Source organism: Monodelphis domestica, chromosome 3 (genome assembly GCF_027887165.1).
Source record: "Monodelphis domestica isolate mMonDom1 chromosome 3, mMonDom1.pri, whole genome shotgun sequence".
NCBI classification, from domain to species: domain Eukaryota; kingdom Metazoa; phylum Chordata; class Mammalia; order Didelphimorphia; family Didelphidae; genus Monodelphis; species Monodelphis domestica.
The window spans coordinates 287,130,581-287,147,438 of NC_077229.1; the positions used below are offsets into that span (position 1 = coordinate 287,130,581).

At 35.9% G+C, this 16,858-nt stretch overlaps 1 protein-coding gene across 3 annotated transcripts in view; it reads right to left on the reverse strand.

Annotated features, from left to right (window-relative positions):
- Positions 1–799: 799 nt before the first annotated feature.
- Positions 800–16,858, reverse strand: part of TRAPPC8 (trafficking protein particle complex subunit 8) — a 148,706-nt gene continuing 132,647 nt past the window's right edge. For all 3 annotated transcript variants that reach the window (XM_056823846.1, XM_056823845.1, XM_056823847.1), the window contains 4 exons: positions 8,380–8,481; positions 5,263–5,408; positions 2,587–2,676; positions 800–1,849 (listed from right to left, as the gene is read on the reverse strand). In XM_056823846.1, the coding sequence (XP_056679824.1) occupies positions 1,615–1,849; positions 2,587–2,676; positions 5,263–5,408; positions 8,380–8,481 (573 nt within the window). In that variant the 3' untranslated portion in view covers positions 800–1,614. The remainder of the gene's footprint in view (positions 1,850–2,586; positions 2,677–5,262; positions 5,409–8,379; positions 8,482–16,858) is intronic.

The window sequence follows — 16,858 nt, forward strand, 5'->3', positions numbered from 1 at the left end:
TACAAAAAATAATATATATTAAAAACCTACCCTACTCCAACTTTATTTACCAAGTTTTGTACTTCATACATTTTCCCTCCAAAAAGTGAATCCACCATTAAAAGAAAATATTTAAGAAAATGTGCAATTTAGATAACTCCAAAATTAGAAAATTTCTGGCCTTGTCTTGGGCAAGAACAGAAATGCTACAACAAGTTTCTCAAGCAGAATACTTCAGAGACAGCTAGGGAGTACAGTGGAGCAGCTAGGGAGCAACAGGATTGAAATCAAGAGGACCTGGGCTCAAATCTGACCTCAGATACATCCTAGCTATGTGACCCTGGGCAATTTCCTTATAATCCCAAGCCCCTGTTACTTTACTATCTTTGAATTGATATTAAGACAGAAGATAAGGGTTTAAAAAAAGATGAATTACTTCAAAGGAGACAACATTTATTTTGATGTGTAAATTCAAGTATATTTGTTAAAGTATCATTATTATTATGATTAAGGCACACCTTGTATTTTCCTAATCTACAGAAAGAAGAACATCTATGAATAAATATTTAGGCTAAAAATCTATAAATATTTGGGCAACCTGAAATTATTTTCAAGAGTTTACTTCTTCCTGAAGTCTAACAAAAAATCAATCTATGCTGGGATATGTTGTTGAACAGTGCTTACTCTTACAAAGAAATTGGTTTTCCACAAGGTGAAAATACTCAATTAAAATGACTGGCTTATACATATATGATTTATAGAAAAGTAGCACATAGTTAATTCCTCCTATAAATACAATAAAATAACTCAATAGAGTCTATACAGTGAATATGGTGTACACTTTATTCTATTTACAGTACATTTGTTATAAATATAATACATTTTTTGAAAAGCTTACTTTCAATTAACTTGAGTAGATTTATATTTTAAACAGATCAACCCAGTTGTTAAATTACATAATGAAGTGAATGACAATTTAAATGACAAAAATCTCATGGTTGTGAAATAGTGCATTCTGTACTGAGATGAGTGAAAAAAAAAGTCAAATTGGTTCTAAAATTATATCCAAAGCATCAGATGAAACTTAATTTGTACAAAGGTATGTGAAAAGATCCACTGGATACTTAAATATGAAGACTTTTATAACACAGAGCCGAAACTGATTGAGAACTGTGGAAAGTGAGAACAGCAGAATTTGTATTTAACACTCTATAGTAAACTTCACAGTTAAGCTGGAATTTATAGGGACTAATGGCTTAAGAACAGCATAGCCAACAAAGGCCATTTTTCTGAAATCATCTCCTAATACAGCCACTAATATGCACCATTCTGTAAGCTGCTGTAGCAATCATTAATTTTTTAAAGACAGGGCCTACGGTGCATGGATATGTTCAAAATCTGTATTCTGAATATTTAAATTATTACCAGAGTTGAAAAAAATACAAAAAGAATCTATGCATTCTCAGTCCAACGTGCTCTGCATCAATAAACATAAACTGACAAGAGGTTTGAATATTTGCTATTGTGATTCTATACCATCTTTTGTAATATGGTAGATGTCCCAAAAACTGCTGTAAAATTTGTTCAACAAAATAAAACTGATTTTTTTGGTTTTCAGTACAAATTTGCAAGTGGTCACGCATTACTGATAATGATCAGTGCTGGCATAGAGCTCTGCTGACTTGTTTCAAATAATGTCACTTGGTCCGATAACTTGGCAAACACCCTCGGAGTTCCAAGATTATAGACACCTGCATGAACAAAGCAAGCTTTCAGCTGCAAGTTGCAGATTTCCTGGCTCTTAAGCTGTAGTTTGTATTGGGTCTGCCCAAGCCATGTGAATGAACCATGGACCTCTAGTGCTTCTGGGCTGAAAGAGAAGAAAGAGAGAGCAGAAAACTTCATTGCTTTATGTTTATAAAAAGTTTAATAACAATAAATTTTCACAAATGATTCTAAACCTTTTGTTTCCTAATTTTCCATTTGTAAGCTTATCCAAATGGTGCAAAGCAAGCTTTACTTAGGAAAATGGTCAGTGGTTAGAGAACTTGAATAAATGTTCATCTTTATATGAGGTGTAATTTTTAAGTAAACAAAAAAATCTTTCAGTTTTTTTTGCCTCATCTGTTTAGAGAACAGTCATTTACTACCTTTTCACAATGGAAGATGAACAAGTCTTATTTAAGCTCAACTTTATACAGTGCTTTAAAGAATCCTTCACAACTCAGGCAGGTAGCATATTATTATCCCCTCTTTCCTGATGAGACTAATGTTAAATATAGATCCTATATGCTAAGTAGAGAGATTTTATAAAGATTCTGTCTCAAATCACAGCTAGGAAGTACCAGGGCCAGAACTTAAACCTAAGTTTCTTGACTCTTGGGTGCAGAATGTTTTAACTTACTATATCGTTTACCAAAGTGAGATTCATAGTACACATCATTCAAGGAAGGGAAATACAGATAGACTACCCTTAGCTTAAACTTCAAACTACACTAAGATTTTTGAGACACCCTCTATGACTCCCAAAGAGACTACTATAAAATAAATTCCTTCAATTATTCTGTACAATTAATTACTAAAGAAATTTTCCTTGAAAAGGGTTACCTTGTTGCTTTGTGTCGTAGATCAATTATTACATCTACATCCGTCTGAGAGCAATTAGAAAGTAAGAGGGTGACCGGTACTAAACAAAGGCTATGAAAGAGAAGGAAGAAGGACTGAGAATTTTTGTTTTAGAAACTGAGGCAGTATTTAACAATAAAAAAACAAAACATGCATTTTAAAAATACTACATAGATAAGTAGAGATGTTAAAATAATGTTATGTTCAAATAATGGGTCAGCTATAAAGTCATTCAAAAACCAACTCTTTTTAATGAGAAATATTGAGGAAAATTATATATATATATATATATATATATATGTTAGCATGCCTAAATAATTGAATGTGTCCAATCAATGACCATATTTAATAAATCTCAAAACCTTTGCAGTGAGTAACAATTTTTAAAAAGCTATCACCTGATGATACCACCTGATGATACATGGCTGATTTAGGACTTTGGGAAGCTAGGGCTAACAAAATCTCCAGGTGACTGATCGAGGTTACTGCTAGGTCTGGCAGGATGGCCTAAATTGAAGTTGTTGCCCTGAACATAACAGATGTTCAATAGTGGTTTGTTAAATAAATTGTAGGGAGGGAAAAAATACAAGTATCCCTTTCATACCATGACTTTCCTGATTGTGTTTGTGATATATCATAGGTCAGCATAAGAAATTAAATGGAAAATTCTAGGGGAAGTTTTGCAGAAGCCACAGATGGCACAGGGCGAAGGCCCTCCTAGCAGAAGACACAGAAAAAATTAAAAAACTACACAGCCTCTGACCAAATACTTAACACAAATTTTACAATAAAGTATTGTAAACACATAAGAAAAGAAAAATAAAAAATGCAGACTTCTCTGGAATAGAAGGCGAAAAAATTTTACATGGATTTTGCAGATTGTGAGGGTACCAGCCCCTAACCCTAGAGATGTGGAAGGGATAACTACAATTGTTTGTTTGTTTTTTATTAAACCCTTACCTTCTGTCTTGGAATTAATACTGTGTAAGGGCTAGGCAATGAGGGTTAAGTGACTTTGTTCTGGATCACACAGCTGGGAAGTGTCTGAGGCCAGATTTGAACCTAGGTCCTCCCATCTCTAGGCCTGGCTCTCAATCCACTGAGCTACCCAGCTGCCCCCTGCAATTGTTTTATGTGAGCCTGTCTTATCAAGTTTAAGATTCTGCCAAATGTACTATATTCATGTTTTTAAGAAGTCTTACATTCTCTCAATTATATTTTCTTAATCTTAAAAAGAAGCATTGAAAGCATTTCCTTAGGACTATAAAAACCCATCCTCTAAGACTTCTTTTAAAGATTATTTCATGGAGGGCAGCTGGGTGGCTCAGTGGACTGAGGATCAGACCCAGAGTTAGAAGGTCCTGGGATCAAATCTGACCTCAGATACTTCCTAGCTGTGTGACCCTGGGCAAGTCACTTAACCCCCATTGTCTAGCTCTTACCACTCTTCTGCCTTAGAATCAATACCCAGTATTTGATTCTAAGATGGAAGGTAAGGATTAAAAAAAAAAAAAGATTATTTCATTAAGCACATTGAACACAAATTTACTTAAAAATTTTTTTAAATACTTAACAAAGAAAGGCCATTTTGGAAAAAAACCAAATACTTCTTTACAAGTGACTAATGATTTTATAATTAGTGTTTACAAGGGCAACAAAGATAAAGGAATAGCAATTAATATCTCCACATCTGATACACCTGTCCTCCTTTATGCTTAACATCTGAGACCATCTTGGATCTGATTATGTCTATAGCCTTGATCTTTGGAATCCTGTTTACCTTTTAGATAAAAGTTGCATAAACAAAACTAAAAATTCATAATCTAAATTTCCTTTTACTACTAATGCTTCCCTATCAGAAATTCTTCTTGGTATGGACTATACAAACATCATTCCTCCTCCCAGGAAAAAGTCATCACCTGAAATCTCATCATCATGAAGATTGAATCAGCTCTGCTACTCAACACCTCCTCAGCACCTGAGGAATCCCTCCTCTCTGATGGGGGCAGTGAGAGGGGGGAAGAGTAAGAAATATAGAGGCTCAGAATGTTCCAGCTAACTTCATTTTCCATTTGCTGCTCTGCTTGTTCTTGACTCTATCATTCCATTCCTAGACCTTTCCAGCTTCCTTTTATATACTGTCTTCCTCATTAGATTATAAACTCCCTGAAGGCAAAAATTATCTTTCTTTTTTCTTATCTGTATCCCCAGCTTTCAGTACAGTGCTTGGCACACAATAGATGCTTAATAAAGGTTTACTGACTATTGCTAAATATATCTTAAATAAATGTCACTGATTATCTAAATTTGGCTCTTGTTAAATTCTAAGAACTCAGAATTTTAAGACTCTACTTATTCTTTACTAATTACAATTAAATTGGTAATAAAAGAGTTGGTTTTCTTTGTTTTGCTCTTTTCAATGTAGAGACTGTTGGGTCCCTATTTTTGAATGAGGCCACAATATCCATAATATTAATTTAGGTGATGTCAAATGCTTTGGAGACATTTAAATATGTATCCCCAAATATTTCACTGATGTTTGGGCAACTTTTACTCTATCATTCCAAATATCAGTAGCATTTAGTAACAGGGCTTTTATTTAAAAAATAATAAAGTATAGGAAAAAATTCAACTATTAAGAAGGAGCATATTTCAGACCTTTTTTGATGAAATGGATGATTAAAGGACTCTGGATATTGAAGACTAGTTTTTATGAGACTTGATAGCTGTTCTACTGTAGGTCTTGGAGGAACCATAGTGTTTTCTGGCCGAGTAAATTTTAAGAGTCCCATTTCTGGAGGTTCCTAGGGAAGGAAAACAAAACCAAATCCATGCTAATTAAAAATACCAGGAGCACAGTGGATGTTTTGAAATAACATTAAAATATTCGAACAAAATAATTACTGTCCTTGAAGAGCTGAGGGATAGAGCATACATTACGCAGATTAAATTTGTAAAAGGATACAGTTTGGGGAAAGAGATAGCATTTACTACACTTGGGAGTTAAAAAAAGGATTCCTGTAGGAAGTTACACCAGAACTAATAATAAGGACATTAGTGAAAGATGGAGTATTTGTTCTGGGAAACAGCATGGCAATTTGGCTAGGGTGCATTAAAGAGTAATAAGAAATAATTCTGAAAAGGTAGATAGGAGCCAGATTATGGTGGGCTTCAAATATCAGAGAAGTTAAATGGCTTGGCCTCAGAAATACATGATGAAGTGTCTGAGGCACAATTTAAATGGAGATCTTTGTTTACCACCAAGTCTGGCCTTTTATTTATTTTAGCATCTATGCCAACTCATTGTCCTCAAGGGGAAGGAGAAAGTAGCCAATGCCAAAAGCTGCAAAGACAAGGGATGAGGACTGATAAAGGCCATCAGTTTAGAGACAACACAGCTCTGGCAACCTTAAGAATACAGTTACGGTGATATGGTGATGTCAGAGACCAAAACAGCCCACAATTGGAGCAGAGACAAATGGGCAAGGAAATGAAGGCAATGACTACTGAAAAAAATTTTTTCTCTAGGATTTTGTCTCTTAAAGTAAGATGTGCAACAAAGGGACCTCAACAACTGAAGAGAGATTTAAGACAAGGGGATGGCCATGGGTAGGGGAAGATATTCTGAGTGAGGGAAACCCAGAGTCTCATCTCCACAATACCAATTGCCTCCTGAAGTTTTCAAACTGGATGTTCAAAGACATCTTGAGCTCAATGAGGGCAGGAGAGAGCTAACCTCTCTTTCAAACTTCTATATATTTTTTCAAAGAATCTAACATTTTTCCCTCTTCAATTTTTTAGGGTCATAACCCTAGTAGTGGGGCAGCTAAGTGGCACAATAGTTAAGAATACGCTTCCCAAGTTCAAATCTGGTCCCAGATACTTACTAGCTGTGTGACTCTGGGCAAATCACTTAACCCCATTGGCCTTAGTTCCTCATCTGTAAAATGAGCTGGAGAAGGAAATGGGCAAATTACTCTAGTACTTTTGCCAAAGAAAACCCCAAATGGGTTCGTGAAAGAGTTGGACATGACTGAAAAGACTGAACAACTATGCTAGTACTATTCTCAAATTCTCCTCATCCCACATATCCAGTAAATTGTCAAATCTTGCTATTTCTCCTTCCGTATGTCTTACATATCACTCTTTCTCTATACTCATACAACAACTCTGGCTTACAACCTCCTCAACTCTAAGCTATGAGATTGCAATGACATTCCTGCCACAAATGTACCCTACATGTGTATGTATATATGTATACATATACAAAGCCAGTATGACTTTTCTTATGTGTAGACTAGACCTTGTCAATCTCCTATTCAGTGACTCCAAAGGCTCACTATTGATTCTAGGATAAAATATAAAATCCACTAATTGGCTTTTTGAAATCCTTCACAACCTGGCCTTAACTTATCTTTCACTATACATGATTCCCTCTTCTATATTCTAAAATTCTGCCAAATTGATCTCTCAATTCTTCATATAAAAAATTCCATCTTGCATCTCCAGGCCTTTGCACTATGACCCATGTCTAGAATAAAATCCCTCCTCATTTCTGGTTCACAGGATTTCTCTTTCTTGAAGATTCAAGCACTACCACTTACAGAAAATATTTCTTGATTCTACCCACCCCTAATAGCTTTCCCCTCTAAACTACCTTGTATTTAACTAGTTTGAATTTAACTCTTTGCATTTGTTCTCTTTTTGTTTATTCTGTATATACATATATATATACACTTGTTGCCTCCCCAGAGAGAGAATTTAAGTTTCATGAGAGTAGGGGCTGTTTTATTTACAAAAGTATTCATATCCCTGGTGTCCAGTATAGTGCATGGAAAACAGTAGATGCTTAATAAAAAAAAAATTTCTTTTTGACTGATGAAGGAAAGGAAATCTAGGGGCTGAGAAAAGAAGAGAAGGTTTAAAATTATCATGGTGGGAAAAGTGACAGAGATTCAACCAAGGTTGAGTAAACAGAATGTCATGCAACAATAAGGCTAGTCAAAATTAATTAACACACCTGTAGTGAACAAAGTTAACATATGTCTAAGACTTTCCTTAGAAACATTCAGCAATCAAGTAGAAGCAAAACAATGGATATTAGGGGTAAACCCATTATGACATTCTGTGGCTCAGGATACCTCTGATAAATCTATTTGTGATCTTTGATGGATTTGAGTCCCATTTGGCTCGTGCCCTCCCTCTAGTGTGCTGGTTTGTGAGGCTCAAGATCTTTCCTGGATGCTAATTGTTTTCAGCTTATAGTTTCTACTGCCCAAATTGAATTGGTCTCATAAGCCCCTATATGCTTAAGACATTAAAAACAATCATCTAAGCTGGGCCAATGAGAAGTTTAATAAGAAATGTTGCCTTGGTTTTTTTTTTGTTACTATTGTTAAAATACTAGCAGAAAGTAAACTAAGTCCATTTTACTGACAAAAAAAATTTTTTTTTCACTCATTACAAAACAATTTGGCTTGATTTCACTTGCTGCAAAACAAAATTTAAGTATTGCTAGGCAAAGATGAAGTTAAGAATTAGTCAGTGAACCTGTGTGATAAACACAGGTCTGGATAATGACTTGAATTTTTAATCTATTTGTGAGACACCTAATTCAGTATGCTCATATAGAAGCATACAATTAATCATTTTACACTATGTGCTTTGAGACAAAATATAAGAAATGCAGTTATGTTTTTAAATAGAAGAAAAGTATGGTGTGAAAAGTAACAACCAGAAGTCATAGTCTGGTCAATTCACTTTAAAAATTATTACCTGCTTTTGAGAAAATGAAAAAGCCTCTCTTCCAACAGTTCGAAGAATAACATGATGCTGGCCTTCCAAAATAAGCTGTTTATTGTCTTCCACAACATAGGCCTATACAAAATAACACACAAAAGAATTACCTAAATTTACTAGCAAGCTCAAGAATGGAGTAATATTGTGTTTTAAACTTGATAGAATGACAGATACTAATAACTAATGATCACAATCATCAGCCAATTAGCAAAATATGCCTGCACTGGCATTTCTATTCTCAAAATAATTTATTTTACTGTGAATTTCTGTCCCCCTTAGGAGCTAAAAGAGCAAAACATTTTTTTTTTTAAATCTGCAAAGGAATACATTTAGAGGTATTGTGAGACTCAATTGAAATTATGAACACAAAGCACTTTGCAAACCTTAAAGACTTATATAAATGACAGTTAATATTATCAGCCTCTAGTCTGGTGATGACTTCATTCCCTGAGCCTTTTCTTGCACTCCAGCTGAGTTCAAGGAATGTTTGTGGAGCAATACAGGACTATGTTTCTCTCTAGATTTTAATGACTGCTCATTCCTGATTCTATTCCTACCTTCCTGATTACCCCCTTCTCAGTCTCCTTTCCTTTCCTGTATTTTCATTCAGGTCAAGCCTACTAACCATGGGTGTGTCCCCCAAGGCTCTGTCTAGTCCTTTCTCTTTCTTTTTTTCTATGCTATTTTGATTGGTGATTTCATCAGCTCCCACAAATTCAACTATCAGCTTTATGTAGATGATCCTTAAACCTATTTATCCAGTACTAACCTACCTACTGACCTCTAATCTTACATTTCCAACTCCCTATTAGACATCTTAAACTGAAAATGTTCAAAACTGAACTGATTTCTTCCCCTGCCCCATATAGTCCCTTCTTTAAAATTCTCCTAAAACTGTTGAGGGTACCATCACCTTGCTGGTCTTTAAAACACATAACCTCAGCAGCATCAGCCTAGAGTCCTGATTCAAACTCGCTGCATATCCATTCAAATACTATCTCCTGTTACTTTTACTTTTGTATTGTCTCTTGCATATACACCCTTTTCTCTCCTGTGACACTACCATTACTTGGAACTTAGAAGCAGACCCTCATCACTTCATGTCTAATCAAATTCTTGCTTCAATTCTCTCTATTACAGAACATCCTTCACTCATTTGTCACACTGACCTTTCTAAAGTGTAGAATCCCTTTAATCAATTCCAATGGCTTTCTAAGATGACATCCAGGATTAAATATAAACTCTTTTGTTTGGCTTTTAAAGCCTTTTATAACCTGGTTCCCTCCTACCTTTCCAGTCTTAATCCTTCTCCAAAAGCTACATCCCAATCTCCTGATGCGAGGCATTTTCACTGGCTCTCCTCCATGTCTGGAACACTTTTCCTCCTCATCAGTGCCCCCTGACTTCCTTCAAGTCTTGGCTAAAGTCTTACATTCTGGAAGAAGTCTTTTATAATCTTCCTTAATCTTAGTGCCTTCCCTCTGAGATTATCTCTCATTTTCCCATTACATATCTTATTAGTATATGGCTATTTATATATTGTCCTTCTCATTAGACCACACAAGCTCTTTCAGAACAGGTCCTGTTTCCATTTTTGTTGTTGTCATTGTTAGTATCCCCAGTGTTTAGAGGGACAATTAGATGGCACAGTGGGTAAAATGGTAGGCCTGGAGTCAGGAAAGCCTCTTCCAACGTTCAAATCTGACCTCAGACACTTACTAGCTTGGTGACCCATTGCAAGTCACATAACCCTGTTTGGCTCAATTTTCTTATTTGTAAGATGAGTTAGAAAAGGAAATGGCAAACCAGGTGAATATCTTTACCAAGAGGAGTCAAGGAGAATCAGACACTACTGAATAACACCTGCCAATGCTTAGAACATAAGTACTCTGCACATGGCACTAAAATTCTTTTTCTTCTTTCCTTTCTTCCTTCCTTCTTTGAAGTGCAAGTCAGCCAGGCCTCTTTTTTTTTTTCAAGAAAATGGTGTTTCATTCCTCAATGGTTGCAAAACAAATTCTTCCATCATGCTCCTTCATAGGGAACCTTCTTCCCTCTGACCCCTTTTCAGCTTCTTTTTCTGTACTATCTTCCCATTCAAATTATTAAGTTCCTCAAGGGCAAGGACAATCTTTTTTGTTGTTTGTTTTTGCATTCCAAGAATTTAGTAAAAATACCTGGTACCTTAAGCTCTTAATAAATGCCTATAATGACTGCTGACTGCTGTTGACTAACTGATCCTTTTTATTAATGGTAGTGGCTATTTCTTTGTATGATCCTGACTCTCGTTCTTAAGTAGATGAACTCTTTATTTCTGCCTACTTGCACTATTTTTACTTTGGACCAAAATTTCCAGATTTTGGCTACGAAGTGTGATAATTAAAATGTTTGGGAGCAAGGGAAATATATATATCAATTATGACCACTAAAATATGTTTTCTACTGTGTCTTGGGTTTATATAAATATAAGATGGTCACCAGGGAATATATTCCCAATTTATGAATATGCTCAAGCCAACTGGGTTTTATAGAGAAATTTAATTTATAATACACTGATTAATCCATAGAAAAAGAGAGAAAGTAAGAAAGGAATAAGAATGAATAAATCAGTCAGTTGGTTTTATCACTCACCCAAGATCTCTCTTGGTAAGGCTTCTCATGCCAACCTCAGGCTCCACCTTCAAGAGAGCCTCCTTTTAAGAAATGTTTCCAGAGAATTCTCCTCCTTCAGAGCCAGCCTTCTCTCGTGGTCCTCCCACAGAGCAACCTCCTCAGTCTCTATCACTCATGTGACCAAAATGTAGAAACAGTCTCAGGGGCCTCCACCTCCAGCCTCCTTCAGAGCAAGCCCTCCTCTCAGACCTCTCCAGGAGCTCTCCCTCCAGGAGCTCTCTCCTCTCAGACTCCTTCAGAGCAAAACCTCTCAGAGCAAAACCTCCTCCGAGCAAAAAACTCTCAGAGCAAAAACTCTCAGAGCAAAAAACTCTCCCCTCTGTCTTCAGACCCCGCTATCTTTAAGGAAACCATCTAAGTTCCCTCCCCTCAGTTCTCACATCTACCAATCACTGTCGATGTCTCCCCTGTGCCAATGGTGGCTCTAGTTTAACCCAGGACTGCCCAGAGGTCTGTAACTTTGCACATGTCTGTTGAAGGTCATATTCTCAAATAATTAAATCTTGATCTTTGCTGCAGCCCTTCCTAAATCCTGTTACTCTAAGTAGGGTGGAGATTGTATTTTCTAAGACCTGGTTCTATCATTCCAAGTATCTCTATTGTATCAATTCTAAAATCAATCATGACTCAAAGAACTTCCTGTTCTATGCTTAAGCATAGGTCAAAACCCTTTCCATTGTTTAACAAAAGGTTTCTGTCCGAAAGTAGTCTTAAGTATGGAGGAGAAGGATCCTCCCATGCCAAGGGGTTTCACATTCGAATAGAGTTCTTACTATCAGTAGGAAATTTTTTCCAGTATGAAATTTCCCAATGGGGAAATCTCCAACATTCATAAGTCTAGAAATTTTAAGGTTTACAATCCCCCCTGATGATCAATGGGAGACTAGTCTCCCCATTGATCATTTAACATAATCATTTTGTAGTTCTAAATGCACTTCTAACTATAGATATACACAATATTCAATTTTCTAAGAGAAATTAGAATAGTGAGAGAGGAAATAGAAAAGGAAAGAAAGCAAAACCAATGTTTTGCTAGGCTCATTGACAGAAAGCCAAATTAGGGGCAGTCCCTTTTGGCATAAATGTGTACAATTACAATAAATGTTCAATCAAAAGTTCAGTCCAATCAATCATATCCAAAGTTCACTCTTGATCTTCTTGATGAAGTGTAGGTTTTCGGCATCTTTCTGCAACAGTTCATTCTCTGGATATAAAAGTTTCAAGCTTCTTTCTTGAAGATCTTTTCTCGAACAGAATCAAAATCTTTGATTTTTTATAACAGTAAAATCTTAAACAAAATTCAAAATTCTTGGATTTTTATAAAAATACAATCTCAAACAAAAAAAATTCAAAAATAAAAAAATTCTTAGATTTTAAATTAAAATACAATCCCCCCTGAAGTAAGTATTAAAAAATATCAAGTTTAGCTCAGAATGCAATGTTCAGTTATGGGGGTATATGTGTCAATTATCAAAAGAATAGAAAAATAATCAAAAACATAAGAAAAATTCAAAATAGGCCTTGTATAGGTCCAGTTTAAAGTAATTTCTATCCCACAAGTATGTAGGACAGAATGCAGTAATATTTCACTTAGCCATTTGTAGCCAAGACTGCAGGAAGTTGCCATAATATAAGAAGAATTAGAATTCTATTTTGATGGGGAAATGTCATTCCCTCTTCTGATTTTTTTTTCCCTCAGCAATATAGGGAGCCAGCATGATAGTCAAGCTTTGTACTTGTTTGAGTACTTCGTAAAGAGTGTAGATACAAGGAAGTCCTACGACGTAAACATAAGTTAAGCGTCGCAACCTCGAGTCTCACTTTAATATTTCTTGTGTGCTCTATTGGCACTATTCAGGTGTAGTCTGTGCTCCTTGTTTTTATCCCTTTTCCTGGAATCAGACACAAACATTAATCACAGTCCTATAATATTTTATCAATAAATGGCAGGTTCCCATAGTTTAAAGCTTTTAGGCATATATTGATATTATAGCAAGAGTATATGTATTAACTTGTATTACTGAAGGAAAAAAAAATAATATTAATATTAATTATGTGTACGTTCAGTACAAAAAATGAGAAAAAAATTCAAATATTCTGATCAAAAAAGAAAAGAAAAGAAATAAGAAAAATAAGAAAAAAATCAGTAATTCAATGTATTCTTGAAAAAACAGCATCCCTTTGTCTATGGATTATTATCTCCAATTCATATGATAAGATAGAGTCACAATTCATATGATAGGATACAGTCAATTAGTCTCAGCAGAAGATGCTTTCTTCACATGTGAGCAGTGAATCCAAGAGTCCCTTTCTACAATCTTTATAGATGTTGAAGTAGTTAATAATATTTGGAATGGTCCTTCCCATGAAGGTTGAGTTGCTCCAGTTCGCTTGAAATTCTTGATATAAACTTTATCTCCTGGGTTCAGGTCATGCAGAGAAAAGTCTAATGATCCAGCTTGTACTGCAGCTCCGGATTCATGAAGTTCACGTAGTTTGTGTTGTAACTCCTGTATATAGGAAGCAATAGTAGTATCTCCCCCTAATAGCAACGTATAAGCCGGGGAGAAAGGCTTAGCCTGTATAGGAGGATATCCAAAAAGCATCTCAAATGGTGAAATATGTAAGTCTCCTCTAGGCCTGCTTCTAAGATCAAATAGGGCCAGAGGGAGAATTTCAGGCCATTTTAAATGGGTCTCAATGCATAATTTGCCAATCATAGTTTTAAGTTCTTTATTCATCCTCTCCACTTGGCCTGAGCTCTGGGGGTGATATGGAACATGGAATTTTGGAGTTATCCCCAAGCAAGAATATATTTGGTTTAAGACAGAATCAGTAAAATGACTCCCTCTATCGGAGTCAATACGTGCTGGCAGGCCAAAACGAGGAATAATTTCCTTTAAACCTATCTTTGCAACAAATCTGCTATGGCTCGGGTCGTAGGAAATGCTTCCAGGCATCTGGTTAGTTGATCTACAATTACTAGACAAAATTTATAACGTCTAGCCTTTGGCATCGTTATGAAATCTATCTGTAGATGTTCAAAAGGTGTGTAAGCCAGAGGACGTCCCCCAAAGGCTTTTCCACGATATGCATATTGGTTATATGCCTGGCAAATGGAGCAGGCTGAACATACTTTAGAGGCTATAGTAGTTATACCAGGGGCTATCCATACTCTCTTGACAGAGTCCACGATGCCCTGGGTGCCAAAATGACCATTTTTATGAACAGATTGGCAAATTTGGTTATAGAAACTTCTAGGGAGCAGGGGTTTTTCTTCAGATGATACCCATACTCCATTAATCTGTTTTGCTTTAAATTTTTGTTTCCATTTTTCCATTTCCTTTTCATTATGGGAAAGTGATAAATTTAAATTATCAGTGGTTGTTAATGTTAAAATTAATCCAGGTCCTTCTATGGCTGCTAGTTTTGCAGCGGCATCTACTCAGTCATTTCCTCTAGAGACAGGGTCAGAGTCACCTGTATGGGCAGAGCAATGCCTCCTCTCAGACCTCTCCAGGGGCTCTCCCTCCAGGAGCTCTCTCCTCTCAGACTCCTTCAGAGCAAAACCTCTCAGAGCAAAACCTCCCCCGAGCAAAAAACTCTCAGAGCAAAAACTCTCAGAGCAAAAAACTCTCCCCTCTGTCCTCAGACCCCGCTATCCTTAAGGTAATAATTAAAATAGTGGAAGACATAAACTGTAGTAGATAAAAGAGTGGTTGGCTTAAATTACGACCGCAGAAAATATGGTTTCAAGACAGTGTTTTGTTTTAAATCAAATATAAGGTGGTCGCCAGGGGAAAATTCCCAATTATTAAATATACCCAAGTCAGCTGGGTTTTATAGAGATTTTAATTTATACAAATGAGGAATTAAAGAGAGGGAGAGAGAGAGAAAAATATTGAGAAAAAGATAGGCTGGCCCAGGCCAACCCAGGTCAAAGCCCTAAGAGAGAGATCAGTCAGTCTTTTATCCACTCACCACAAGATTTGTCCAAGCAAGGATTCTAGTGTTCAGAGAGAGACTAGCTCAGCTTTGGCCAGCTGCCATCTCCAGAGAAGAGTTCCTCTGAGCCTTCTTCTGAGACTGTTCTGAGACTCTCAGTTTCTCATCTCCTTTTAAAGGGAATTTTCTCCTATGTCACCCCCCCAAGTTCTCACATCTACCAATCATAGTTTTCCAAAGGACAGACCATTCTTAATTCACACCTAAGAAGGCTTGAACTTCTGATTAAGTTCACACCTGAAAAACCTCTGAATAAGCCCCCCCCCCCTTTTACTCCTTGTAAATTCACAAGTTGCCTGACCTTTATAGGTACTTAGCACCCTTTTGTATTAGATCTAAAAATAGGCACAGCTTAAGAACTTTTGCCTTACTATAAGTATGGGTTTAAGTATTTTTCATTGTTCAGCAAGGAGTTTCTTCCCCTAAAGCAGGCTTAAGTAGGGGTGGAGTAGAGGTCTCACATTCCTGATCTAAGTTCCTTCATTGTTTAAAATGGGGAATGTTCTTAACCAAATCTTATGAAGTAGGGTCTGAGAATTTTTAAGGTTCACAAAGTTCATAGGGAATTTTCCTTTTAGGGCTTTTTTTTCCAGGCAATAATTTGCAAATTTTGTCTTCTGGTTCTAAAAGACCTGGAGAGTTTTCTTGAAATATGATGTCCAGACTTTTTCTTTGCCCATGGTTTTCGGGCAGACCAATGATTCTTAAATTATTTCCCCTCAATGTGCTTCCCAGGACAGTTGTTTCTGATATTAGATACTTTAATTTTTCCCTCTAATTTTCTCAACCTTTAGCCTTTGTTTTAATTGTTTCTTCTTGTTTTGTGGTGTCATTAATTTTTGTGTGATCTAATCTCCAGTCTGTAACATGTTTTGTACTTCTGGAGCTAAGCTTTTTCTCTTCTTTCCAAGCCTCTCCTCCCTAGCTCACATTTCTTTTCTAATTCTCTCCTCAATTGATCTCATTCCAGAATATACTTTTTAAACTTTTTCTAATTCCTACATCATTTATTTAGGAATTCTAATTGATCTTGTGGGTGAACTGGATTTTTCATTGAGGCTTTGCTTTTCATTCTTTTGGAATTATTTCCCTCTTCTGGTTTGTGGATAGGAGAGGAATTTATGAGTAAAAAGGAGATGGAGAACATTGAGAAATGTAAAACAGATATTTTTGAGTAATTAATTGAAAAGATTTTGTACAAAAACAAATGCTGCCATGATTAAAAGGAAAGCAGAAAATTGAAGTTTTTGGGTTTTTTTTACAGCTAACCTCAGATAGAGGTCTCATATCTAAAATATAAAGAGAATTTTTGTCAAACTTACAAGATTAAGAGCAATCCCCCAAATGATAAATGGGCAAAAGATAGGAACAATTTTAAAACAAAGAAATAAACTATATATAGATATATGAAAAAATGCTCTACATTGCTACTGATTTGAGAAATGCAAACCAAAATACCTCTCTGAGGTATCACCTCATACCCATCAGACTATCTAAAATAAAAGAGAAAAATAACAAATGTTGCCTGGGAGGGGAATGTGGAATAAATGGGGATACTAATACACTGTTGGTGGAGCTGTGAATGAATCCAACCTTTTTCAAGAGCAATTTGGAATTATACCCAGAGTTACAAAACTGTGCAAACCCTTAGCTCCTGCAATATCATTGTTGGATTTGTTTCCCAAGGAGATCAGAAGAAAAAGAAAAGAATTCATATGTCCCAAAATATTTATAGCAGCTCTCTTTGTGGTGGCAAAATATTGAAAAAATGAGGAAA